The sequence below is a fragment of the Vidua chalybeata genome, chromosome 2, assembly GCF_026979565.1.
Source record: "Vidua chalybeata isolate OUT-0048 chromosome 2, bVidCha1 merged haplotype, whole genome shotgun sequence".
Lineage (NCBI taxonomy): Eukaryota > Metazoa > Chordata > Aves > Passeriformes > Viduidae > Vidua > Vidua chalybeata.
This window is the reverse complement of record NC_071531.1, coordinates 953,300-977,838: the sequence shown is the minus strand read 5'-3', so window position 1 is coordinate 977,838 and position 24,539 is coordinate 953,300. Positions and strand designations below refer to the sequence as shown.

At 48.0% G+C, this 24,539-nt stretch overlaps 2 protein-coding genes across 7 annotated transcripts in view; one reads left to right on the top strand and one right to left on the bottom strand.

Moving 5' to 3' along the window:
- GART (phosphoribosylglycinamide formyltransferase, phosphoribosylglycinamide synthetase, phosphoribosylaminoimidazole synthetase) overlaps positions 1-19,653 on the bottom strand; it is a 37,780-nt gene extending 18,127 nt beyond the window's left edge. The window contains exons 1-13 of one of the 3 annotated variants that reach the window (XM_053931352.1): positions 19,570-19,653; positions 17,352-17,426; positions 17,176-17,241; positions 14,337-14,393; positions 14,079-14,149; positions 9,854-10,002; positions 4,733-4,828; positions 3,986-4,160; positions 3,248-3,359; positions 2,016-2,084; positions 1,158-1,283; positions 536-623; positions 67-152 (exon numbers count right to left, since the gene is read on the bottom strand). In XM_053931352.1, the coding sequence (XP_053787327.1) occupies positions 67-152; positions 536-623; positions 1,158-1,283; positions 2,016-2,084; positions 3,248-3,359; positions 3,986-4,160; positions 4,733-4,828; positions 9,854-9,998 (897 nt within the window). In that variant the 5' untranslated portion in view covers positions 9,999-10,002; positions 14,079-14,149; positions 14,337-14,393; ... (1 more) ...; positions 17,352-17,426; positions 19,570-19,653. Of the gene's footprint in view, positions 1-66; positions 153-535; positions 624-1,157; positions 1,284-2,015; positions 2,085-3,247; positions 3,360-3,985; positions 4,161-4,732; positions 4,829-9,853; positions 10,003-10,673; positions 10,691-12,450; positions 12,539-14,078; positions 14,150-14,336; positions 14,394-17,175; positions 17,242-17,351; positions 17,427-19,569 lie in introns of those variants that run through there. The other 2 variants (XM_053931344.1, XM_053931360.1) reach the window with 2 other exon arrangements.
- Positions 19,654-21,034: 1,381 nt separating this feature from the next.
- SON (SON DNA and RNA binding protein) overlaps positions 21,035-24,539 on the top strand; it is a 37,575-nt gene continuing 34,070 nt past the window's right edge. For 3 of the 4 annotated variants that reach the window (XM_053936357.1, XM_053936355.1, XM_053936358.1), the window contains exons 1-2: positions 22,480-22,613; positions 23,265-23,428. In XM_053936357.1, coding sequence (XP_053792332.1) covers positions 22,525-22,613; positions 23,265-23,428 — 253 coding nt within the window. In that variant the 5' untranslated portion in view covers positions 22,480-22,524. Of the gene's footprint in view, positions 21,916-22,479; positions 22,614-23,264; positions 23,429-24,539 lie in introns of those variants that run through there. The other variant, XM_053936356.1, reaches the window with a different exon arrangement.

Below are 24,539 nucleotides of genomic sequence, written 5' to 3'. Positions count from 1 at the left end.
ACAACAGTGGTAGATGGTCACAGATTTTACTCCTCCCATAATGCCAAATTGTACAAAATAACTCACCTGACACTCTGGGTCACCAAATCTGCAGTTAAATTCCAGAACTTTAGGCCCATCTTTGGTGAGCATTAATCCAGCATAAAGCACACCTGGGACAGAAAATGATACAAAAAGATCTCTCAGGAACTCACTTGTTTTGAATCTGTTGATAACAGGGTTTAAAAGGCTGCCACCTGTGCTCAGTGAATTTGAGAAAGGGTAAAAAGAAATCAGGCAGAAATAGTTGTCACAATTTTACAGCTTATTGTGGAACATTTTCCTTTCTGTTCCTCCTCACTTGAGGAATTATCCCCTGTTCATGACCTCTGTTGATTTCCATGGACTCTGAATCAAGGCTCTGGTATCAAACCCAGTTCTTAATAAATCAAAGCTGTTTCCCTTAACCTCCAGTGTGAGTTAGGCTACAAAGAGGAAAAAGCAAAATAAAAGGTTGTTCTCCTTATGATTAAAAATCCCAAAGTGTTGTACTCACCCAAATAGGGGACACCTTCTTTCCTCATGCCATCAACAGTCTTCTGAAGAACAGTCTCTCTTATCTTCTGCAGCAAATCTTTAGAAACCTAATAAAAAAAGGATTAGAAACCAGTGCTTGTAAAAAGGGAGGGCTTGGTTTTGTGTTTTTGAGAGCCAAGCAGAATTCTTGGATGGTCTCTTGGTCACTCCAATGGAAAGCTAGCAATGTTTTTCTCTCTATTTCTGCCAATAGAAGTTCCCTATCAAACAAACCCCAAACTACCTTAAGCCACAGCCAAAATTCACCATTAGCTTTGTTTGGCACAAAGCAAAACTGTGGGTTTGGGCCCTTGGTGCTGATGAGCAGCATCTCACAACACTTAAATCCCAATCAAATACAAGGTTGCAGACATAACACTGCCTACTGTATAATTCCAAGTAATTCAGTGGAGATGTCCTCCGCTCCAGAGAAATGAGTGGAGCTGGGATTTCACTTGGCCATGTCTGCTTTAGGCAGCTCTTTTTCCATCCCCTCCTGCTCCTCCTGCTGGAATTAAACATTCCCACAGGCTGTCAGGGACAGCTGGAGTGAAACATCCCCTCATCAGTCCCTTTTCCCTTCCTTATCAAGTCTTCCTCACCTGAGGAGCTGGGGAATAAGCTCCCATCCCTCCTGTGTTGGGGCCCTCATCTCCATCCATCAGCCTCTTGTGGTCCTGGGCCGGGGGCATGGGAGCAATGGTGACACCATCACTGAAACACAGGCACTGAAACAAGGACAAGAGTCAAAAATCCTGGGTATGGTCAAAATTAAAGGGCAATTAGTGCAGACAGAGTTGATTTTCAGTGTGACAAAGGGATATTTAAGAGGATAAACTCTGCCTCCCTGATAAAATAAATGATGGGGTTCAAAGCATTTGCCTTTTCCTCAGGAAGCAGGGACTCATTTTGTGTGACCTTCCTTCAGAAATCAATAAAACCTAGAAAAATGATACCATCAGCAGTTGCACTGAAGAGAAACACTCAAAAGGTTTTAAAAAAAATTAAAAAACTGAATGATGGAAATTACTTTTTCCTTTCCCCTCCCAGCCCCTGCCCCGGAAGGAAGGCATTACATTCTTTCAAGACTTCCTTTTCCTTGCTGATAAAGCTATTTACTTGTGAAATATTTATAAATTATTTATACAGCAGTTGTTTTTATCCTCAGTATCTCCAGAATAACAAGGCTGCTGGCATCTTCTGGAACTGGGTGATGTTGTGCACTCAAACTGGGTAATGTTGGACTAATGGGAGCAGTGCTCAAAACCAATTTACAATGCTAATTCTAAAACCAGCAAGGATCCAAAATAAGCCACACAGCTGTCTCTAACCAATACAATTTTATTTATAAGCAGGGAATGGTTTTAATCTAACTGCTAAAATCCTCCACACTGTAGGTGAAGGCACTTAGTGAATCCCAAACAATTTAGAACCAAAGTGTTACAGTGAGATGCACTTACAGAAATTTCTTCTCCTTCAAGAAGTTCTTCAACAACAACAGTTTCCCCAGCTGTGCCAAAACTCTTATCCTACAGTGAAACAAAATCTCTTTAGTTCTGTTTCAGTTTTAAACTACTGAAAATGCAACAAGAAATACGTATTTTTAATTCAGCCAAAAATGCAGCACAGGTTTGAGATGATGAATCCATTCTCCCCCCAGGGACATCAGCAGTGGTGAAATCCCTACTCCTCTCTTTATTCTTAAATAAATGCAGGGTTTGTTAGTGAATATTTTCAAATGGCAGAGGGTATTTGTGATTAACGAGCAATTCCTCATGCTCTGACTTCTGAAATTCACCCCAACAGCAGTGACAACCAAGTCTCCAGTCTGCACTTTCACTGGATAAAAAAGTGCAATTTTATACAACACATAGGAAGGGAGCAAGAATCTCATATGCCAGTGCAATGCTTGAACGCTGATTGCATGTTCTGGATAATTAAGAAATTAACAACAACCAGCCCACGCTGCCAAGGTGATTTTGGGGGTCTCTGGAAATCTCTAACTCAGAGGTTTTTTGTAGAAGACACTGGGACATCAGACATGAATTGTGCAGTGACCATAGAGCCCCAAAATGTGAGTGCAGCACCCATGCTCTGACTCCTGAAGCACAAGTGTGTCACAGAATGTGTCCCATGGATCAGCAGAGCTCCATGGAATGTCAGGGTGCTGTGCTGCTGACACCAGCTGAGGGCCTGAGCTGGGAGCCTCAGCTCTGTGCTCCTCACTGGGCAGATAAAATTACTTCACTTGGCCTCACTTCAAATCTTGATGCTCCAAATACATTTGTGGAATATCCTTCCTCAGTGTGAACTTCACTTGAAATAATCCCAGCAGAATTTGACTACACACTGAAGTGCTGTGCTTGGTCCTAATGGTGCTTGTAAAGATCCCTGAGGGGCACCTCCTGCACTGTGGGACCTGTTGGATTGCAGGAGTCTCATACAGTGGAAAAAAAAGGAATTGAATATATAAATAAGTGAAATAAGGGTGGCTTTTCATGAAGAATGATTTTATTTCAGCCTACAGGAACTGCGCCTCAAGCCATAAATACAACAGAGTTTCACAGCTGGCCAAATAAAAGGGTAAAAGGTTTGATGTCTTACAGCCACGTTCCTATTACATGAAATAAGGAACATCTGTGGTGCTCTGAGGTGGTGGAGAGCTGATTTGGTGTGAGACATTCCTTCTCACCTGCATGATTTCAGTGACAGCTTTGCAGGCCTGCTCCTTGGTCGAAGCCACGATGACTCCTTTGCCAGCTGCCAGGCCACTGGCTTTGACAACCAAAGCAGGGAAGGTGGCACTGCCAAGGCACAGCACAGACATTCAGCATCAACAGTCCTTGCAAGGGCATTTTGAACATTTCAAGAGTTGAAAAATCAAAGTACTTCTCAGTTTCATGGCAACCTTATTGAATAACACACAAATCACACCAGGCTCCTCTCGTTCTGCTCTGCCTGAGAAAGGTTCCTGCTTCTTTTCCCCACCAGGGAATTTCCTGACTGTTCATTACTGCTTTCCATTTGGGAATTTACTCTTGTATCATCTGGGGTCACCTGGCTTGCACTGGGATGAGCAGATCATCAGCTGCTGAGTAATTCTCCAGTTTTTTTTGGTGGAGAAAAGGGATAAGAAGCCAGCACAGATGGCTCTGGGCTGCTCCCTGCCTTTCCCCAGCAGGCAGACTGACAAAAAAATAACAGCTTGTCCTACATTCTCCTGGAAAGAACTGAACTTGCATTTCATTTTAGAGCAGGAGGAACCATTTTTCTCAGACTTGCTGCAGCTTGAGAGAATCATGGTAGGCAATCCTTTGAAACCTTTGCAAATGTTCTATCCCAAAGGTATGGATACCTGAGCAACCATGGATTGGTTTGGATATCCTGCACTCTGTCAGTAAGAATATGTCTGAAATGCCCAGAATTGTACCTGTTGATAAAGGCACATGCTGCTTTGGGATCAGTGAAGGATTTCCATCTGGCAGTGGGGATCTCGTGACGATCCAGAAAGGCTTTGGTAAAGCTCTTACTGGACTCCAGCTGAGCTGCCTTTGCTGTGGGGCCAAAACACTTGATCCCAGCTGCTGTCAAGTCATCCACAATTCCTAAACACAAAACATGTTATAAATCTCCAGATGCTTTGTGGGAGTCAGGCCAGCCAAGCCCAGGGCTGCACTGATTCCTTGGAGCAAGAATTCCAGGAATAGAAGTCATCTGTGTCTGCAGTGCCTGCTTTCCTCACTAGAACCAGGAGCAGTAACCCTGCACCACTGCAGGCCCTCAGGATGCACTGGGTTTGGGAAAGGATCACAATCCCCCCTTGGTTTATGACACCTTTGAGCTAAAAGTCAACGTGAGTCTGTGGTGAAGATGCCAAAAGGTTTAAGCAGAAAAACTACCAGCATGTTTATAATTAGTTTTTGTTACCAAGACTCAAATTATAATTATTTCAAAACATGAAAACTCCATAGGAAAACCAAAGCTGGCTTTCTTGCTCACATACTACCCTTCAGAAATTCCTTTTCACCTCGGCACAACTCTGGATTTTAGGGAAACTGCTCAGAGGATCTGTTTTCATACAGACTGGAGACACTGCTGAGTGATGCACAGATGAGGACTAAAATTTACTTTTCTTCCTAAATGCTGAAGGCTGTGATTTCCACCTTGTGTCTCTTACCAGCAGCAAGAGGAACCTCAGGACCGACCACCACCAGCCTGATGTCCTGGTCCTTGCAGAACTGGGCAACAGCAGCGTGGTCACTGACTGGAACAGCTGTTGGAGACACAAAACAGGGAAAAATCCCATCCAGGGGTGCTCCTCAGCACTGAGTCATCACAGAGTCATCACAGAGCATCACCAGCCTCCCCTTCTGGGCTGCCAGGTCACTGGGAGCCTGGAGGAGTGAGGCCCACACTGACAGAGACTCACCCAAAACACAGCCCCAAACCCCCGGCAAAGGCTCTGGTTGGACATCCACTGTCAGAGTCATAAATCACAGAACCATGGAATGTCCTGAGCAGAAGGGACCCCCAGGGATCCCCCAGTGCCAGACCCCCACCAAGCCCAGCCTGGGCACCCCTGGCAGCGCTGTCCAAAGGCTCCTGGAGCTCTGGCAGCCTCGGGGCCGTGCCCATTCCCTGGGGAGCCTGGGCAGTGCCAGCAGGCTCTGGGGAAGAAGAGCCTTTCCCTGCTCTCCAGCCTGAGGTGCCCTGGCCCAGCCCCAGGCGCTCCCTGGCTGCTGTCCCTGTCCCAGAGCAGAGATCGGAGCTGTCCCTGCGCTGCCCCTCGGGAGGAGCTGCAGCCCCGGGGAGCTCTGACCTCAGGCTGCTCCAGGCTGAGCTGAGCCAGGGACCTCGGGGGGCCCCTCCAGACCCTTCCCCACCTCCACAGCCCTGTCAACCCACCTTGCTCTTGAGAGCGGGGAAAAAAAGCTTTGGGATCCCCTGGGCTGCCAGCCAGCAAACTGGTCTGACCCCTAGGGACCCCCTTTTTGCCAGCACAAGCAGCATTGCAAAGAATCCAAGAAAACAAAAAAACCCAAAGGAAAAAAAAATATCATTTCTTTCCAGCGAGTCTCCTCCCTAAGGAGGGTCACTATGGAGCTTTACAGAGATAAGACCAGGCTGGATGGGGCTGGAGCAACCTGGCACAGTGGAAGGTGTCCCTGCCCATGGCAAGGGTGGCACTGGATGGGCTTTAAGGTCCCTTCCAACTCAAACCATTCCACAATTCTGTGGTTTTATGATCTTGGTGCCAGGAGGGTGTTGGGGATGAAATGAACAGCTGGTGGTAGAATTCCAACTCATCTTCTTTCTTCTTTCTGTCTTTAGGGCTACCTAAAAACTGCACTAAACTGAGCCCTCTGAAAGCAAGGGGAATCATAACTTTTTTTTTTTTTACATTATGTTAAACTTAATTAAGAAGGACACTGTGCTGTCATTATGGCTGAGGATGTGTGGGCTTGGGCTGTTACAACCATCATCTTTCCAAAAACAAACATTCAGTGTGATGACACTTGGAATGCCCCAAACTCTGCAAACAAAAGAAACGTCCTGCACCAAAGACAATCATGTCAATCCCATGATCCAAAAGTTACGCAAAAGGCCCTGCAACTCCCCTGGTTTATCATGAATAAATAAAGCCAAGGTCTGCAGAGGAGGGGAACACAGACCCAGAGAGCCAGAAGAGAGAGGAGCCCCATGTGGATTGGCTGCTTGTGCAGGGAGGAGACTGCACACACCAGGGCATGGTGCTGGCCAAGGGAGCACAGAATCCCAGGATTACCAGGGCTGGAGGAGCCCTTTGGGATCACCCGGTGCCACCCAGCCCCACCAGCATCACCTCAAACCCTGTCCCCAAGGGCCACACCCAGACACCTTTAGGACTCTGCCAGAGACTCCACCAGGCCCTGGGCAACTCCTTCCAAGGCCTGACCACTCTGGCAGGGAAAAATTGTTTCCAGTCTCCAATCTGACCTCCCCTGGTGTAATTTAGGGCCATTTTCTCTTGTCCTTTCCCTTGGGACGTGGCAGTACACTGAGAGCTGGTGGTCTCCTCCAGCCAGTTTCTGGGGTGTGATGAGAGAAGGGGATGACAGGATTTTGGTCAGTCCCACTGTGCTCTCCCTACCCTGGATGAATAAATTCATAGAATCATTGAACTCCAGACTGGTTTGGGCTGGGAGGGACCTCAAAGCCCACCCAGTGCCAGCCCTGCCATGGCAGGGACACCTCCCAGTGTGCCAGGCTGCTCCAGCCCCAGTGTCCAACCTGGCCTTGGGCACTGCCAGGGATCCAGGGGCAGCCCCAGCTGCTCTGGGCACCCTGTGCCAGGGCCTGTCCACCCTCACAGGGAACAATTCCTTCCCATAAAATTGTCTGATTCCACAACAGAATCTACATTTTGGTTATAGATTTACCCTATTCAGGTGGGGTGGGGGAACACCCAGACAGAACACAAATAAAAATCACCTCCTTGGCACCTCTTTGCAGCCCAATTATTTTGTTCCACCAACAAAGGCATTTGACTCCCGTGTGCAGCTGGTGCCAGTTGACTTCTGGCTCAACCAAAAGCACAACACACCCTGTGCCAGGGCCTCCCCACACAGGGAGCAATTCCTGCCCAATATCCCATCCAACCCTGCCCTCTGGCAGTGGGAAGCCATTCCCCCTTGTCCTGGCACTCCAGACACTCCTGTCCCTCTCCAAGCAGGGGAAGGAGAGGGCCTGGAAGTCACCCCAGACTTATTGCTGCAGGTCTGATCTCATGATATGAACAGTGAGTGTGGCACAAGATTTACACGATGGAGAAATGTCCTAACAACAAACAGGAAGGAACAGCTAGTGTTGTTTATCCATGATTTTAACTTTCCTCCCAAATGCCGTTTTTCTCGGGTTGTTGACTGAAAGGGGACATTTCTGTAGCTGTGTCTGACTGCTTGAAAAAACAGCTGAACATTCCTTTGGAACCAGACAGGAGGACCCTGGCCCAAGGCTTTCAAGGGTGGAGCTTAAATTTCAGAGCACAAGTTACACTGAGAGGTAAAATGTGACAGAAGGAGGTGTCAGGATGGTGAAGTCCATTCACAGACACACCTGTTCATTCAGCAAGCCATTGTCTGGGCTTCTGCACTAAAACTGCCCTGATAATCCACCTAAATTAAATATAAACCTGTATTTAGGCACCCAATCTAAATCCCACATTATTGCTGGAAACAATTACCAGCTCAGATCAACCACAATTATTTTTTTTTCTTACTTGAGTACACAGTTTGAAAGATTTGAGGTTATTTGTAATTTTCAGCTCACTTTCTCATGTTTCAGGAATCACCCAAGACCCAGAGCTGCAATCCTAATTAAAGGCAATCCCATGACCCACAAAGGGAGGATGAACTTTCAGAGCAAAGTCTTGATTATACCAAAAAAACTCCCAGAAACCAGGGAAGGAATTCCCCAGATATCCCAGGTATTGATGCCTACACAACATAACAGGGCTCATGTGCTCCTGTAAGGCAATTCCCCATTTTCCACCCTGAGTTAAATCAAGGCCCCAGTGACAGCGCTGGAATTCCTGAACAGGTGAGACAAATTCTTTCCTTAAAAACCCACATAAGTCAAACTCTTCATGAATTCTAGGTTCTTCCTGGGGTGGTGAAGATTTCTCTCCCAAGGCACAGGTGAGCCCATGTGCAGAACAAAACCATTTATTCCACATGGAAATTTCATAGACATGGCTCAAGATCAAGCATTTTCAACTACTGGTGCAATGTTTTTTATGAGATGAAAGAGAGAAAAAAACAAGGGGGGTTTAAAAAGGCACAGCTTGAAAAGAAGTACTTGAATTTCCATTCCACAGACCCTGCAGCCTGGCACTGACCCCATTTAGCACAAGGGTAAAGGGGATTTTTTGACTTTCTGATCTTGTCAAGCTCTTCTTTCCAGGCCTCTCCTCAGAGGCCAAAGAGAGCAAAAAACTGGAGTGAGGAGCTCGCTCACGATGCTGTGACTGGACAAAGAAATTCAGGACAAAGTTGTTTCAAAAGCTTGTAATTAAGCATTCCAAGGGAATTCTATTCAACAATTACCTGCTGTACAAGACCTGGCAGCACTCACTTTGTTTCCACATGAGACAACAACACACAAAGCTACTCCCACACCAGCACAAGTGCAGAAAATGGATGTGTCTGATCCACATTCACATGCATCCTGTGTTAACTTGAACTCCACACCTTGTCACATGTTCTGAAGGGAAAACTGAAGTTTTAGGCAGGTTAAAGCCCCTAAATCAGGATCTGTTGTGTAAAGGACACAGCAATCTCTGTGGTCTGGACTGGTCCTTTGGGTGTCAGCACCTCACACCAGGCTTTTTTGAAATGCAGCTCCAAATTTTGGATGCTCAATTTGCAACATCTGAAGCTCGATTCCTCAAAATTAATATCTATGAAAAGTCTCAATTAGAGCCATTCAGAGCTTAATATGTTAAACCAAGAGCTCCAAGCAAGCAGGCAGTACACAGAGAAATATTTGAAGCTAACCTTGATTTCTTAAGGTCACCAAGACAAAGGAATGAATTTATGCTCACAGTGACAGAGTGTTCTTGTCACAGGCTGTGGGGATCAGGGGGTTTCAACACACTTCTGAGAGCACAAGAGGGAATTTAGATGGCAACCACAGCAACTATCCTGAGCTGGATTCCCAGTGGAAAAGCTCTGGCTGAATCCTCCAAACCCAAACCTAAAGAATGAGACTTCACAGTCGAGATCTTATAAAATTAATTACACAACTTACACAAGGCTTTGTTCAGATACTTTTTTTCCTTTTTAACTGCATCTAAAATCTATTCACATGCCCAAAACCTTAAAAAATGGTAATCCATCATCATCAGCCATCATCAGTTTGTTTATGGGTTATGTTGATTTATGGGGTATTGTTTTAAGGATGAGTCAGTTAAAGGTAAAAGTTTTTATTATTTATTTTTAAAATTATTTTTATTTTTGAGAATCGAGATTTTTTGGGGGGGGTATAGGTTTTTTTTTTGTTTACATTTTTATAGGATTGTAGTTATGTACATTAACCAATAAATCTTAAAATTTAAAAAAAATCTTAAATTAGCAAACCAAAACCACTACACAAAAATTAATATTTCCACCCAGTTTCAAACTAAAACCACCACAATCATCATCATCATCATTTCATTATCATCATCATCACACTTTCACACTACCAGCTGTGATTTCACCTCAACAACATGCAGGTTGGATGACCAAATTTAAAAGTGGTATTTGTTTTTTGGTTTTACCTGAATTGGAGATTTTCCCGTGGCCAGCTGTGCCTGCATTTCCTGGAGCCACAAACACGTGTTTGACGTGTGGGGACTGGGCCAACTTCCAGGCCAGGGCGTGCTCCCTGCCCCCGCTGCCGACCACCAGCACCCGCTCAGCCATGGCCCTGCAGGAAAGCAGGACAAAGGAAAACAGCTGGAATTAGCTGGGGGAGGTGGGGAAGGCAGGAGCTCCAGGGACCATGAAGTGCTGGAGAACTTCATCAGATACACGCTGAACTTCATCAGTGATACACACGAAACCTCCAAGGCTGAGCTGACCCCGCGCACGGCAGGAACCCGTCAGGAAAAACCATCCTGGGTCTGACTGGAAACTGCTCCCACTTATACAGAAATCTGGGATAGAGGAAAAAACCCTGCTGAGTGCCCAGGCTGGGGTTTGCAGCCAAGAGAATCACAGACTCCCAGGATGGTTTGGGTTGGAATGGACCTTAAACCCACCCAGTGCCAGCCCTGCCATGGCAGGGACACCTTCCACTGTGCCAGGCTGCTCCAGCCCCAGTGTCCAAGCTGGCCTGGGACAGGGATGGGGAGTCCACAGCCTCTCTGAGCAACAATTCCTTGGAGAATCCCAGCCTGCAAAGGTCAAAGCCCTTCTGATGCACCCACTGTATGAACACAGAGCGTTTGGAGCTGGATGGGGCCACTCAAGAGATTTCAGAGGCAATGACTGAAAAGCTCTGAACACCTCATGGAAGTTACTTCCAGCTCTGGCTTTCCTTGGAGAGAACAACCACGAGGCCAGCAACAGGTGGAATTAAAAAAGGAGCTCACTCACACAAGATAGAATGGGGTATCCACTCCACTCTCCCATTCCAGTGAGGTTTGGAAAAACAAGTGGACATTCTGCTGGCCAGTGGGAGTGGGTGCATGGGTGACAACATCATCACCTGGGTGTGCACGCCCAGCTTACACACACGGGGCTCACAGCAAAAGTACAGCGTGTTCTCAGGAAGCCTCTGCTCCCTGAGATTTACTGCTGTGTGTGTACTCTCCACATATTTACTGATGGAAGAGTTCACTTACACTGACAAAATCCACTAGAATTCAGAGAAACAGTAAAGAAAGGAAGGACATAATTTATAAAGTAATTATGTATGTCCTTACTTGGAGCTAAAATAATGGTTTGGTTTGGCTGGGAGGGATATTAAAGCTCATCCCACTCCAACCTGCCTACCATGGCAGGGACACCTCCCACTGTGCCAGGCTGCTCCAGCCCCAGTGTCCAACCTGGCCTTGGGCACTGCCAGGGATCCAGGGGCAGCCCCAGCTGCTCTGGCAATTCCACCCCAGCCCCTGCCCACCCTGCCAGGGAACAATTCCCAATTCCCAATCTCCCATCCAGCCCTGCCCTCTGGCACTGGGAGCCATTCCCTGGCTCCTGTCCCTCCAGGCCTTGTCCCCAGTCCCTCTGCAGCTCTCCTGGAGCCCCTTCAGGCCCTGCCAGGGGCTCTGAGCTCTCCCTGGAGCTTCTCCTCTCCAAGTGAGCCCCCCCAGCTCTCCCAGCCTGGCTGTAGGGATCAGCTCCCATTCTCCCACTGCTGGGGGGAGGAACAGAGCCCAGAGAAGAGTTCAGGACAGAAGGAGCCACGATTGCCCCTGATGTAATCCCAGCACACACAACACACAACCAGGGTCACCCTCTCCACACAGCCGGTCACTGACCAGTGCCCGGGTGAGCTCAGAGCCCCCCTGTGCAGGAGGGCAAGAAGGGATGACAACACAAAATGTATCTTAGAAAAAGGAAAAAAAAAAAAAAAAACAAATCCAGGTGATTTCTAAGGGAAAAGCAAAAATTATCCAAAGTAGATTTTCAGATGAGGCAGGGATGTGCCTTGCCCTCACATCAGCTGCTACAGCTTGACTTGACTAAAGCTGCCCTGGTGAAGCAAAATATCTGCATTGGGCAAAACATCCCGACAGAATAAAGTCAAAGTAAATATGGGTAGAAGGACAAAATACAGAAAATTAACACTGAGTTGTTTGCTATCAATTAAAGAAGCCAGAGCTAATATTTAATGGTAGTTTCATGCTGGGGGAGACCAACAGGTTTGTAATCCAGTGTTGGGTCAAATGTAGATACTGCAAAGTTACAGACATGTTTTAATTATAAACCTCCATGATTACTTGCAATAAAAAAGCTCAGGCTAGGCTAAAAGTTATCAGTTATGGTATAGATGTTTGGGAAACCATATTATGCTCAACTCTTTTATGTTACAACTCGAGCAAGAAGAAAAGATAAAAGAATGAGGGATACAGCAAAGGGGTGGATTAGATAAATACAGTAATATAATAGTAAGGCAGAAGAACATTGATCACACAGCAGGCAGCTGTCTCCTTGAAGTTAAATGAGCATTGCCAGTGGTGTCCAGAGCCAGTGGCCACAAAACAGTACTTTTTAAGGCAAATTTTATCAGTAATAAGTTGAACTATACACAACATGATTAAAAAAAAAATTTAAAATTTTTAACTCTTAAAATGGTAAAAAAATTAAATTTAAAAACGTTAAAACTTTAAACCAGGATGATTTTAAACCCAAGAGAGCCCCTACTCACTGTGTGCTATGTGTACCAGGCTGAGGAGAGCAGGACTCAGGAGCTCAGAGGCACAAAGAGAGCAAAGATTGGCAGCCCCTGGTTAAAATGTCCCTGCCCCAACATTCCCACCCCACTGATGACCCTGCAGCCAGCCAATGGAAGGCACTCCAGCCATTCCAGCTGGGAACAGGGGACAGAAGCTTCCCTACAAAGCTCTAGTAGTGAGAGGCAAAAGCTTTGCAGGACAGGAGCAGCTCATCCTGTTGTTTCTGAACAGAGAAATAAATTCTGTTCCATCTCAGGTTTTTGTTTGTTTGTTTCTTTTTTCAGTTAAAAACTGTTCATTAACCAGCTTGTGAATGTTCTCTTTATATCTAAAAATCAGGATCTGCACTTTCACAATAAATAAAAATTAGTCTATGTAATCAGCAGCATGACAAATAAGGGGTATGATGCAAATTATCATGGAATGCTTTGGGTTGGGAGACCTTTAAATCTCATCCCATCCCACCCCTGCCATGGCAGGGACACCTCCCACTGTGCCAGGCTGCTCCAGCCCCAGTGTCCAACCTGGCCTTGGGCACTGCCAGGGATCCAGGGGCAGCCCCAGCTGCTCTGGCAATTCCATCCCAGCCCCTGCCCACCCTGCCAGGGAACAATTCCCAATTCCCAATCTCCCATCCAGCCCTGCCCTCCTTCATCTTAAGGCCCTTAAGAAATTCACACTGCACTAAGCCCACACTGCTGATCAGCACAGCCTGAAGACCCAGTGACACCGTGGCCACCTCAAGGGGCTCACCACGATGGCAACTCACTCCAAGAGTCACCTCCTTTTCTTCCCTGAAGTAACACATTCTGGCACTACTGTCAGATGAAAGAATTCATCACAAACAGGACAAAGCTTTCTGTGGGAGCAGTAAGCAGAACAAGCCATGTCTGCTACTGTCAAATAATATTTAATCGTTTCATATCAAAATGTGAGTGAAGATTAAGTTTCACACATTTGTTTTGAAGCTCAGTGCTATTTGTGCATCCCACTATGGTATCCTAGCAACTTTTATTTAGGAATGTGGCTTGAGAAGAACTTGTGGTGGCAGTGCCAGTTTTGGAGGCTCAGATGCAGCCATGGCAGCCTCTGTTTTATTTTACACTGACACTCAAAGATGTCATGCAAGCCCCTCTGCTGCCCAATGGGACCTCACTTAAAAAATGAAGATCCCAAGAGGCAACATTCCTTTTTATTTTTGTCACTAATCCAACAGTCAAAAATTTCTTCTCTAAAGAGCTGAAGTCATTCACAAGGTAGATATTTACTCGGGGAGGATTATCACACCCCCAGGATTTTTGGAAGCAACGTGTTAAAGATTCCAAACAGTGGGATGTCATTACCTTCTGCACCCATTGTCTGCTTTGGTAAAGAAGGAGGAGATGTTTCTGTAAAAGATGTTTTAAAATGAAGATAAGGGACATTTCAGAAGTTGTTAGATCCTTATATGACGTGAGAACAGGAAAGAAGAAATGAGTTAATCACTCTGTGTGTTCAGGAGGAGAGGAGGCAAGGACAGAGTGGAGACAAGGAGATTCCCAGAGCTTATCCATGAGGATGTCAGAACAAAGTCAGCAGGGAGAAGCATCAGCTCAGAGACCTTTATCCTCACTGCAGGGAGGCAGCTGGGGCTCTCCAACAAACCAGGGAATTCTTCCTGGCGAGCAGGGCCTGTGGAGCAGAGAAAATCAAGTGAGGCAGGCAAACCCCACAGTCCTGAGAGCCTTCCCCAACCCGATTCCTGCACAGGGCACGGGCAGGCTCCAAACACAGGGAGCAGTGACATGAGGCTACACAGGTGCTGTCCCTTCCTCAGTCCCTTCCCAGGGCCAGGAGCCACTGACCTTCCCAAACTCACCCTGTGCACACACCTGGGGGTTACACTCAGCTCCTTGTCTGCTTTAGGAACAGAACTCTGTAAGAAAACATAAACTCCTCAAGCAATTTATTCTCAAGTGTGATACAAGATACCTAAATATTCAATCTCAGCTGGGTGGAGTATTTTAATAAGGCAGTGCCTCATCAGCTCACCTCAAACTACAGCAGGAAAGGTGCAACTACAATCAGATCTCTGCAGTCCAGCACAAACAGCAAAGATCACTGCTTCACACAGTGTATGTTTTTTTTTTTTTTTTTAATTAAGCTCCAGTGCTGTTGGTTTCCTCTCTGCTCCTTTGTTTCCCAGCACTGGGATTCAGGAAAACTCATGTAGGCATCCAAGTTTCTTTAGATCAAAGACATGGTCCTTACCCAGAGTGTCTTAATTCAGGGCCAGGTTGGACAGGGTGTCTTAATTCAGGGCCAGAGTGTCTAAATTCAGGGCCAAGTTGGACAGGGCTTGGAGCAACCTGGTCTAGTGGAGGGTGTCCCTCAACAGGGCAAGGAGCTGGACCTGGATGAGCTCTGAGGTCCCTTCCAACCCAGACCACCCTGGGAGGCAATGAACTCCTACCCTTCTTAGAGCTGAGTCTGAAGAACGGCCCAGCATTTTCCCAAACACTACAGACCCAAGCCCAGTGTCTCTGTGAGGATTCAAATCCACAACTCTCAGCCATGGAGAGGAGCTCTCATCACTTGGCTTTGGGCTAAAGGACAAGGTTCATTCTTCCTCTTGCAGTTAGGCAGGAGAAGAAAAAAAAAAAAGAATTCTCACAGGAGACAGGAAAAAGCCCAAATTGGGAAGGCTGTGTAGTTCCCACTGAGAGCTGTGTGTTTTTGACCCTAGCAGTCTGTGCTGTTTATATTTTTTCATAGACCTGTTACAGGGTAAAAAATTCAAAAGAAGGGATTGGAGAAGAAGCCAAAACCTGCAACTTCCTCCTCTCAACTTCAATTCCCTCCTAGGATCCACCCTGCCATCCTTTACTCAGCTCCCAAACTCACCCACAGCCAGGCCATGTGGCCCCAAACCCCGTGGGCTGAACCCAGCTCTTGTGCTCTCCGAATTACCCCATGGGTTGAGTCTCTCTGCCCATCCTGAGTGCTCCCAGAGCTCGGCATGCAGGAGGGGAGCTCCGAGCCAGCCTTCCCAGGGGATCTCTGCCAGCTGCTGGCCCCCGTTCAGGCTGGGGATGCGCAAGCTGCAGGTTCAGCGACTGCGGGTGCACCGGGGGCTGAGCTGCCCTTGCCTGGGGCAGCTCCCCATTGGTCCCACCAACCTCTCCCCCTGCAAGCTCTCCTTCCCTTTCCCTCCCGCCTGTGCCAAGGGAGTGCGGTCACTTGGATCAGGAAAACAATGCTGGAAAGCTGACACCACGATGGTAAGCAGTGCAGCAAAGTAAACATGTCTGTGTGGGGTATATAAAGGAAATACTCCCAGCTTAGTGAGCTGAGGGGTGAAGGATCCCTGAGGGGTGAAGGATCACCACAGCGAGGACAAGAGAAGCAGCAGCACAAGGCAGCCAGGGAGGATGAAAGAGCAAAGCCAGCTGTGCCCTCGGGTCATCCCGATGGATGGAGGGACCAGGATGCACAGGTGGCTGTCGATTTCTTGGGGTCCAGAAGGTCAGGGTGACCCCAAGATTGTGAAGAGTCTTTGCTTCCCCAGCCCGTGCAGCCAAAGGAGCCTGGAATGCTCCGATTGTGCCCTCAAGGTTGTTTATTTCTCCTTATCTAAACATTCTGTCTCTGACCTGCTGAGCTCTGCCTAGCAAGGAGGCCATGGCATTCTGCCCTTGAGCCTCGGGTGGCTCCCACCTTATACACTCAAAATTACGTGTGCATGTTTACAGCTCCTGTACCAATACCTAAGATCTATGTTGGACAATGTGTCTGTACCTTAAACCAAGAGAAAAGTGTCACTATCCCAGCAAGACATGGAGGGCAAGGAGAAGGAGAAGATGGTCAGACATGCCCAAATCCCTCCATCTTGTAGCCCCTTGAACCCCATTCTAAAAAACCCCAAAATTCTACTTTTCCACCCTGTGTTAATCCAAATACCACACTACTCAAACCCTTGTGGCTTGTAATTCCTCATACAAAATTGACAGCTTTTTCCACAGGCCAAAATCGAAGCCCATTCTAAAAATCCCAAAATTCTACTTTTCCACCCTGTGTTAATCCAAATATCACACTACTCAAACCCTTGTGGCTTGTAATTCCTCATACAAAATTGACAGCTTTTTCCACAGGCCAAAATGGAAGCCACAGGTGTTTTTGACTTTGTGCCAGGGTCCCTGAGCCCCCTGCCAGGATCTCGAGACAGCCAGGGCAGCCAGAGGGATGTCCTGGACTCTGGCTGCAAGTTTGCATTCCCACTCCCACTTTCTGCCCCAGCCTGTCCCTGGTCCCAGGCAGAGACACACCAGGGAACCAGGGGCTGCTCTCTCTACATCCACCTCTCTCTGCATTTTTTTCCTGTGTGGCTCAGTTTCCAGGGGGAATTCACCGAGCCAAGTGTGCAGGCAGCTCTGAGGCACAACAAAAAACAGCCATGGCAACCAAACCTGCAAAATGGCCAGAATCCCACAAGGGAACTACAGGTTTAGGTTGGGGCAGGATTAGGCTCATCCTGAAGGAAAAAAACACAGCCTTAGAAAACTTTTCAATTCCTCAGACTTCAATACATGAAGAGCTGCTTAAGTAGCTTGGAGGCATCCAGAATCTGGTGGCAATTATGATTTGTAGTTAGAGCTTTGGGTTAAATAAGCTTGCTTAACTCATATGTGTTTTATTTAGGACAAATTCCTGGCTCTCACCTGGTCATATAGAATCATGGAAGGTTTGGGTTGGAAGGGAACTTAAAGATCATCTTGTTTCACCTCCTGCCATTCAGTGTGGTGCAGAAAACAAAATAAAAGAAAAAAAAAAGTCATTATTATATGTGTCTTTCATGGCCCAAGCTGAAGCTCTGCAAGACAGGCCCCAGACATACCTGTGTCCAGGTATGATCCTCCAAACAGCTGGATTTGGCATTTTTCTAGGCAAAACATTCCCTCGAGTTTTGCTGCTAAAAATAAATAGGATCATAAACTTTTGCAACCACCCCCATAGTACTAAATTGACACCTCAAGTGACGTAGGATGCTGGAAGTGCTCAGTGTTTTGTACCATGATGAGGGGGAGAAATACCCTTGAAATGCACTTTCTGTGTTATCCTTTCAGCTATATAACCAAAAGAGTGGCATAAGTATTAACTCTGCTCATAAATTCCAATATCTACTGGACAATTTTTTTTAAATGCTTAAAAAGTTGGTAAACCCCCAACTTTGCAAACAGCAGGGAAAGAATTCAAGCGAGTCAAAGTCCAAAAGCAGAGACGTTTGAAGTTTAATATTTACTTCAAGCAAATATTTCACCACTTTGGCCGTGAAGGCCAGGCCGTGACGGGATTGCTACGACGGCTGCGATAGATGATAATGCCACAGTTGACTCTCACAATTAAAATGCAAATATCATGTATATATGTTAGGAGAAGCTTTATAGATTTATAGCTATATATGTTAGGAGAAACTTTACAGATTTATAGCTATGTTTTAACCCCCCTTGTGTTGTTATCAGGGGGTGGCCTGGGTTTGGGAGGGTGGGATTGTTACTATGGCAGCACCTGGCCTATAACCAAGATTTGAGGAAGTGATCTCCACCACTTGACAGTGAAGGAGGAGTCGATGGGCAGAACTTTGGGAGGGGCCAAAGGGTTCAAAGCACGTGGCGGGGAAAAAAAAAATCCTTTGCTCCCGGCCGGTACTGTTGCATTTTGATAAGGTTTTAATAAACGTTTTAAATTTTTGAAAGTGTGTATCATTTCTCACAGGGCCAAGCCGTGATGGGGATTCCAAGAGGGCCACGCCGTGAGGGCCATGCCAGGAGAGGATCTGCCATGAAGGGGGTGCCCTGAGGGCCATGCCCTGAGGGAATTGCTGTGGGGGCTATGCTGTGAGGGCCAAGCCATGACAGGGATGCCATGAGGGGGGTGCCGTGAGGGTCAAGCCTTTGAGGGCATTTGCCACAAAGGAGATGCCGTGAGGGCCATGCCGTGAGGGCCATGCCCTGAGGGAACTGCTGTGGGGGCTATGCTGTGAGGGCCAAGCCATGAGGAGACTGCCATGAGGGCCAAGCCATTACAGGGCCACGAGGGGGATGCCGTGAGGGTCAAGCCGTGAGGGCATTTGCCATGAAGGAGATGCCGTGAGGGCCATGCCCTGAGGGAACTGCTGTAAGGGGCTATGCTGTGAGGGCTAAGCCATGAGGAGACTGCCATGAGGGCCAAGCCATTACAGGGATGCCATGAGGGGGTTGCCGTGAGGGGGGTGCCATGAGGGCATTTGCCAGGAGAGGATCTGCCGTGAGGGCCATGCCCTGAGGGAACTGCTGTGCGGGCTGTGTTGTGAGGGCCAAGCTATGAAAGGGGTGCCATGAGGGGAGTGCCGTGAGGGCATTTGCCACGGAGATGGAAGGAGATGCCGTGAGGGCCTTGCCCTGAGAGAACTGCTGTGCGGGCTATGTTGTGAGGGCCAAGCCATGAGGAGACTGCCATGAGGGCCAAGCCATTACAGGGGTGCCATGAGGGGGGTGCCGTGAGGGTCAAGCCATGAGGGCATTTGCCACAAAGGAATTGCCGTGAGGGCCATGCCGTGAGGGAACTGTTGTGCGGGCTATGTTGTGAGGGCCAAGCCATGACAGGGATGCCATGAGGGGGGTGCCATGAGGGTCAAGCCGTGAGGGCATTTGCCAGGAGAGGATCTGCCGTGAGGGCCATGCCCTGAGGGAACTGCTGTGCGGGCTGTGTTGTGAGGGCCAAGCCATTACAGGGATGCCACGAGGGGGTTGCCGTGAGGGGGGTGCCGTGAGGGCATTTGCCACGAAGGAGATGCCGTGAGGGCCATGCCCTGAGGGAACTGCTGTGCGAGGCTATGTTGTGAGGGCCAAGCCATGACAGGGATACCACGAGGGGGGGGTGCCGTGAGGGAATGTGCCCTGAAGAGCGGGGATGCCCCGTGAGGAGTGAGTGTCCCGCCATTTTGCGGTGCGGGTACGCGTACACGGCCCCGGGCCGCCCCCCGCGCCCCCAGCCCGGCGCGGGCAGCGCGGCGGCAGCGGCAGCCACACGCCCGAGCGAGCCGCGGCCGCTCCCAGCGCGGCTCGGTGACTTACTGTGCTCCGGAGAGAGGATTCGAGCGCGGGAGAAAATCTTCCGGAACTACAGCAACAAGCGAGCACCGCGCGGGGAGGAGGGACAACCTGTGGGCAATGTCTCGATGGGGTAATCCGGGGTTTCCTTTAGCACAGAAGTCCCTCAAGCTAGGGCGGGTGGGGAAAGGGAGAGAGGCGGCCGGAAGACCTTAGGGATGTGTAGGTTTGTTTTTTTTTTTTTACTTTATCCGTCGCCTCAGGGGCTGAGGGTCTGTGAGGGCTGTGCAAAGATGGGTTTTGTCTCTACATCCCTTAAAATACCACATGGGAGCAACTCATTAGTTTGTCCCACATTTGAACTTCTTGCTTTATGAAACCAAAGAGTATTGGGCAACGTTTAGTCTAATTTAGCATTACAGTTGTGCTACAATACTGTTTGTTGCCCTGATTTTTAAAAGTGTTTTCTTCTATAGTTCTTTTGAAAGTTTTAAAGTTCTCATAAAACTTCTTTAGCCTTCTGATAATGTTCACATATTTGAGAGTCAAAGTTCCCACACAATTTCATGTATAAATAGAATAGTTTCCATATTTCTCTGTGGGTGGAGAGAAATGATTGATTGATCTTTGGACCGGTGTGGTTGGAAAGGTGGTAATTCCATCCTCCAATCCACGGTCACGTTTGGAATTCTATAAATACCAGATGTTTGAATAAAACTGGCTCTTTTTCTCTTTTGAACTTACAAGCTTCTGTGTACTCACTTTGTGTCCAATAGTGACAACTGTTAATAAAAACAAGATTTGATCCACAGTTTTCCTCCCTTCAACAGCTGTAATGTGAGAACATCACTGTTCTTTGTAAAATACCTTAGGAAATAAGGTGTAATGTTAGTTTTTGCATATTTAAGCACACCCCAGACCAGACTCCTGCTTTGAAAGGGAAGAGTTGCACGGATAAATGCTCTAAGTAGTAGTGATGATTGTAGCAGAACTACTATTAGTAATGTAATACTAATGTTTTACTAATGTCACTAATTGAGCAGTACCAGCAACAATCACTGGTCTTGACAAGATGAAAGTAAAATATTTAATTAGTCTGAAAACCATTTGACACTGAAACTGAATAAAAGAGTTTAAATAAAGGGAGTTTATTCAGCAAGCAGAGATGGAGAGAGCAAGAACAGTTATTTTCCCCTAGGGCTGTGGATCCTCATGTGTACAAGGAGAGACTTTTTGTAATTATCACATTCATTTTGTTTCTATAGAGTCAGAGGGAAACATGCAGCACACACCGAAGTCCTTCTCTGTTTTTTTTGGGGCACCTTTCTTCATGTTTTTGACATGCCTGGTTGAGACAAGGCCATTTGCATCAGCTGAATTTAAATATATCTAAAATTGTTCAACTGAAACATTTTCAGTCTATTTTGATATCAAAAATTACATCGTGTTCTACCAGTAAATCTAACATATATTCATGTGAGCATGGTATGAACAGGTAAAAGGACTTCTTAAGTGTAACTACTTTATATTTTAAATGGAATAAATCAACTGTGACAAAAAAAAGTAAGCAAATTGATCCAAGTCACAGATTCATTTTTTCTCCAAAGTCAATATTAAGGCAGATCAGCAGGATATAGTGAAGACTGATGCTGCTTTTGAGGGGTCTTGCAAGTGATTATGAAACTATTGATGGTGAAAATTTTTAGACCCCAACAGTAATTAAACAGTTTTACTTGGGGATGCCACTCACCAGATCAAGTTTGGAGGTATTTTATACTTATTTCAGGTCAACCAACTCCCCTAAGTTACTACTACAGAAACTGTGTGTGGGGAGAGTCTTCCAGACGTAGGTTTTTTCCGTTTTACAGCCTGTTTGAACACCCATGAGATTAAAATTTTATTTGATTAGGGCATCAAGGGCAGCACTGAAGGGGTCCCCAAGGTGGCTGTACTCTGGACAAACTCATTTCGGTGCGTTCCATCACCGCCAGAAAAGCTCCGACTCCCCAGGCGGGCAAAAGGCGCACTTTATTTATCCACCTCCCTTCGGTTTCCCCCCTTTGTTCCTTTAATTTTCGCGGCCCCGCTGCCAGCCCCCGGAGCACATGTGCGTGTCACCGCCGGGCGGAGGGGGAGGGAGGGAGCGCGGGCGGGCGCCTCTCGCATGGAGCCGGGGCTGAGGGCCCCGTGGTGATGCAGCAGCAGCAACAGCAGCAGCAGCACCGCCCGTGTGCGGGCAGAGCCCCCTGAGAGCCGCCGCCCGCCCGGAGCACACGCGGGGCTCGGCCCCGCTCCATGGGCACCGATGGAATCTCTCCCGATCGCAGCCGCCGGCGCCGCCGCGCCTCAGCCCGCCATGGCCTCGGCCGGGTAAGCAGCGGCCGCCGCGGGGACTCCAGCGGCGCCGGGGAAGGCTGCGCGGCAGCCGGGGGGGACGGAACCGGCGGTCGTGGCCGCCGCGGTGCCTTTTCCTGCCCTCCGCGGGGCCGCGGGGGCTCGGACGCGGCGTACGGGGCGCGAGAGGGGCCGCGAGCGGCGGCGGCGGCGGGGCGGTGTGTCTGTGTGGGGCAGGGGTCTGCGCGAGGCGGCGGTGTGGGCGCGGAGCGCCGGGGACTGGTTTAATGCTTTCACCGGGGGACGGGGACACGCTCGGGGCGGCTTTGCCGGTGGCGGCGGCGGCAGGCGCGGAGCGCGGGGGGGGCGGCGGGAGCGCCACAACATGGCGGCGGCGGCTGAGGGGACACGAGACCTTCCTCCCCCCCCCGCCGCCGGAACCCGCCGCTGCTCTATGGCCCGTGCGCCGCGCTAGAGCGGCCGATCGCGGCCACACGCCGCCTCGGCCAATGGCGAGAGGGCTTACAGCGAACGCAGCCAATCGCGCGGGGGCTTACAGCGGGGACGTCAGCGCGGGCCCGGGGCCGCGGTGCACTGTGGGATGCTGGAGGCCTCGCGTCGGGGCAGGAAGGAAGGGGGGGTGTCATGGCGACGAATATCGAGCAGATCCTCCGCTCCTTTGTGGTCAGCAAATTCCGGGAGATCCAGGAGGAGCAGCAGCAGCAGCACGGCGGGTAACGGGGCGGTGGGGAGCGGCGGGGAAGGGCGCGGGGCGGAGGGAGACGGGTCGCGGCCTGAGGGTCGTGTCGGCGGCAACATGGCGGGGCCGGGGGGGTCGCGGCCGTGCGGGCGCCCTGAGGGAAGCACGGCCCGGGGGCCGAGAGAAGACGGTGGGGGGACGCGACCACTCGCTCTCTCCTCGGTTTCGGTGCTCTCCTCCCGTCGGGGCAGGCGCCTGTATGGTTTGTCTGATTTACGGCTAAATTTGCCGAGTTTATCTCGTAAAAGAAGGAAAACCTTGGAAAGAGCAAGGAAAAGCTGGAAGAGAGCGCAGTGCGTGTATTTATTTTGGGGAGGAAACCCCTACAAGGTCGTAGGAGCACGGGGGATGTGGCACATTCCAGAATGTTGTTTTTTTTTCCCCCTTGCGTCTTAACCTCAGCAGTCACAGAGTGTCGGGGCTGAATAAGTGAGAATTAATCCAAAGGCGGACTTTTCCCTAAGAGCACGCCTTTTTCAGGAGGCTGGAATACTGCTCTGAAGAGCTGGATATAATAAATGTGTGTGAATGACTAAAAATGTCTAAAAAAAAAAAAAAAGGCTTAAAAACGCTTGTATTAAATGGATTTTTTTTTTAATTATTATTTATTTATTTTTTTGGTTAGTGCAAAGGTGGAAGGCCAGCCCAATGGTGACACGATGCCAGCTGAGCAGGCCGGGCCTTCCGAAGCCTCTGGAGCTGCTGGGAGTTGTCAGAGTGATCAGATAGTGCAGAAAATAGAGGAAGTGCTCTCAGGAGCCCTCGGGACAGAGCTGCAGTGCAACCCAGGTAATAAAACTCCCTCTGGCAGATCTGGTCTTGGTAAGAAGGTTGTGACTGTGCCTAAAGTCAAATCAGTTTTATAGAGATGAAAATGTGCTTCCTGGAGCTGCTCCTCAGGCAAGTTGTGCGTTTGCTGTGAGTTGGTTAAATGTTTTCTCTGCTATGATTTTACATACATAGGTGGCCAGAGAAATAAATAATTATCCAAAAAAAAAAATTGAGCTGGTTATATGTAAGCATTGGTATGGGGAAAAGTTGGAGTTTTTTCTTTCCAGTACTGAAACAGATAAATATTTTCCATATGAATACAATTTCCATATGTATATATATGTCTATAAATTCAGAATTATTTTATATTTTATAATTATTTTATATATATCTACTCCAGAGTCACTGAACTGTTCTTAGTGCCAAAGCTGATGCTGATAAGAAGCAGTTTTTGCTTTGGGTTGGTTTTCAAGATTATTTTGAAAGAATATTTATTAAAAAACAGATTTCTGATGAACTGTTCAGTCAAAAGATGACTTGCTGTTTTAAAGTGTAGATACTTACATTGCAGGCTTCCAGAGGGATTTTCATGTGCCACTCTCAGATCTTGAATAAATTACTAGATTTTTTTTAAGGCTAAAATGTCACATCTGAGTGTCCCCTCTCGTGGGACTGGTCCTTGCTGTAAAATTTCTGGCTTTGGAGGGTTGGTGAGCTGATGAAGGCTGTAATTACTGCATTTCTCATTTTTGGGAGTTCAGACACAGGTGGCTGCAGTGTGCTGGGTGAGTACAGTTCCAGAGGCAGCACAGAAAAGTGTTAATTTCAGAGATTCTGCTGGCAGCGGTTTGGGATTGCTCTGGGGCTTTTTGCTCAGTGGTTTGTGTACCTTGAGCATTTTCAAGCTTTTAATTTATGCTCTACAAGCAGCACTTCAAGCTGACATGGGGAGGTTTGGGTAGGTTCTTGTTTGGTTAGTGTTTTTTGTTGATTTTGTTCGGTGATGTGATTTTTATTTTTGTTTGTTTGGTTTTTGTTTTGCTCTTGTGTGGAGGACTGAGGCAAGGTCACATGGTAATAAAGAAGTCAGAGGTGTTAACTTGGAAGTGAATAAACTTACCTGTGGCAA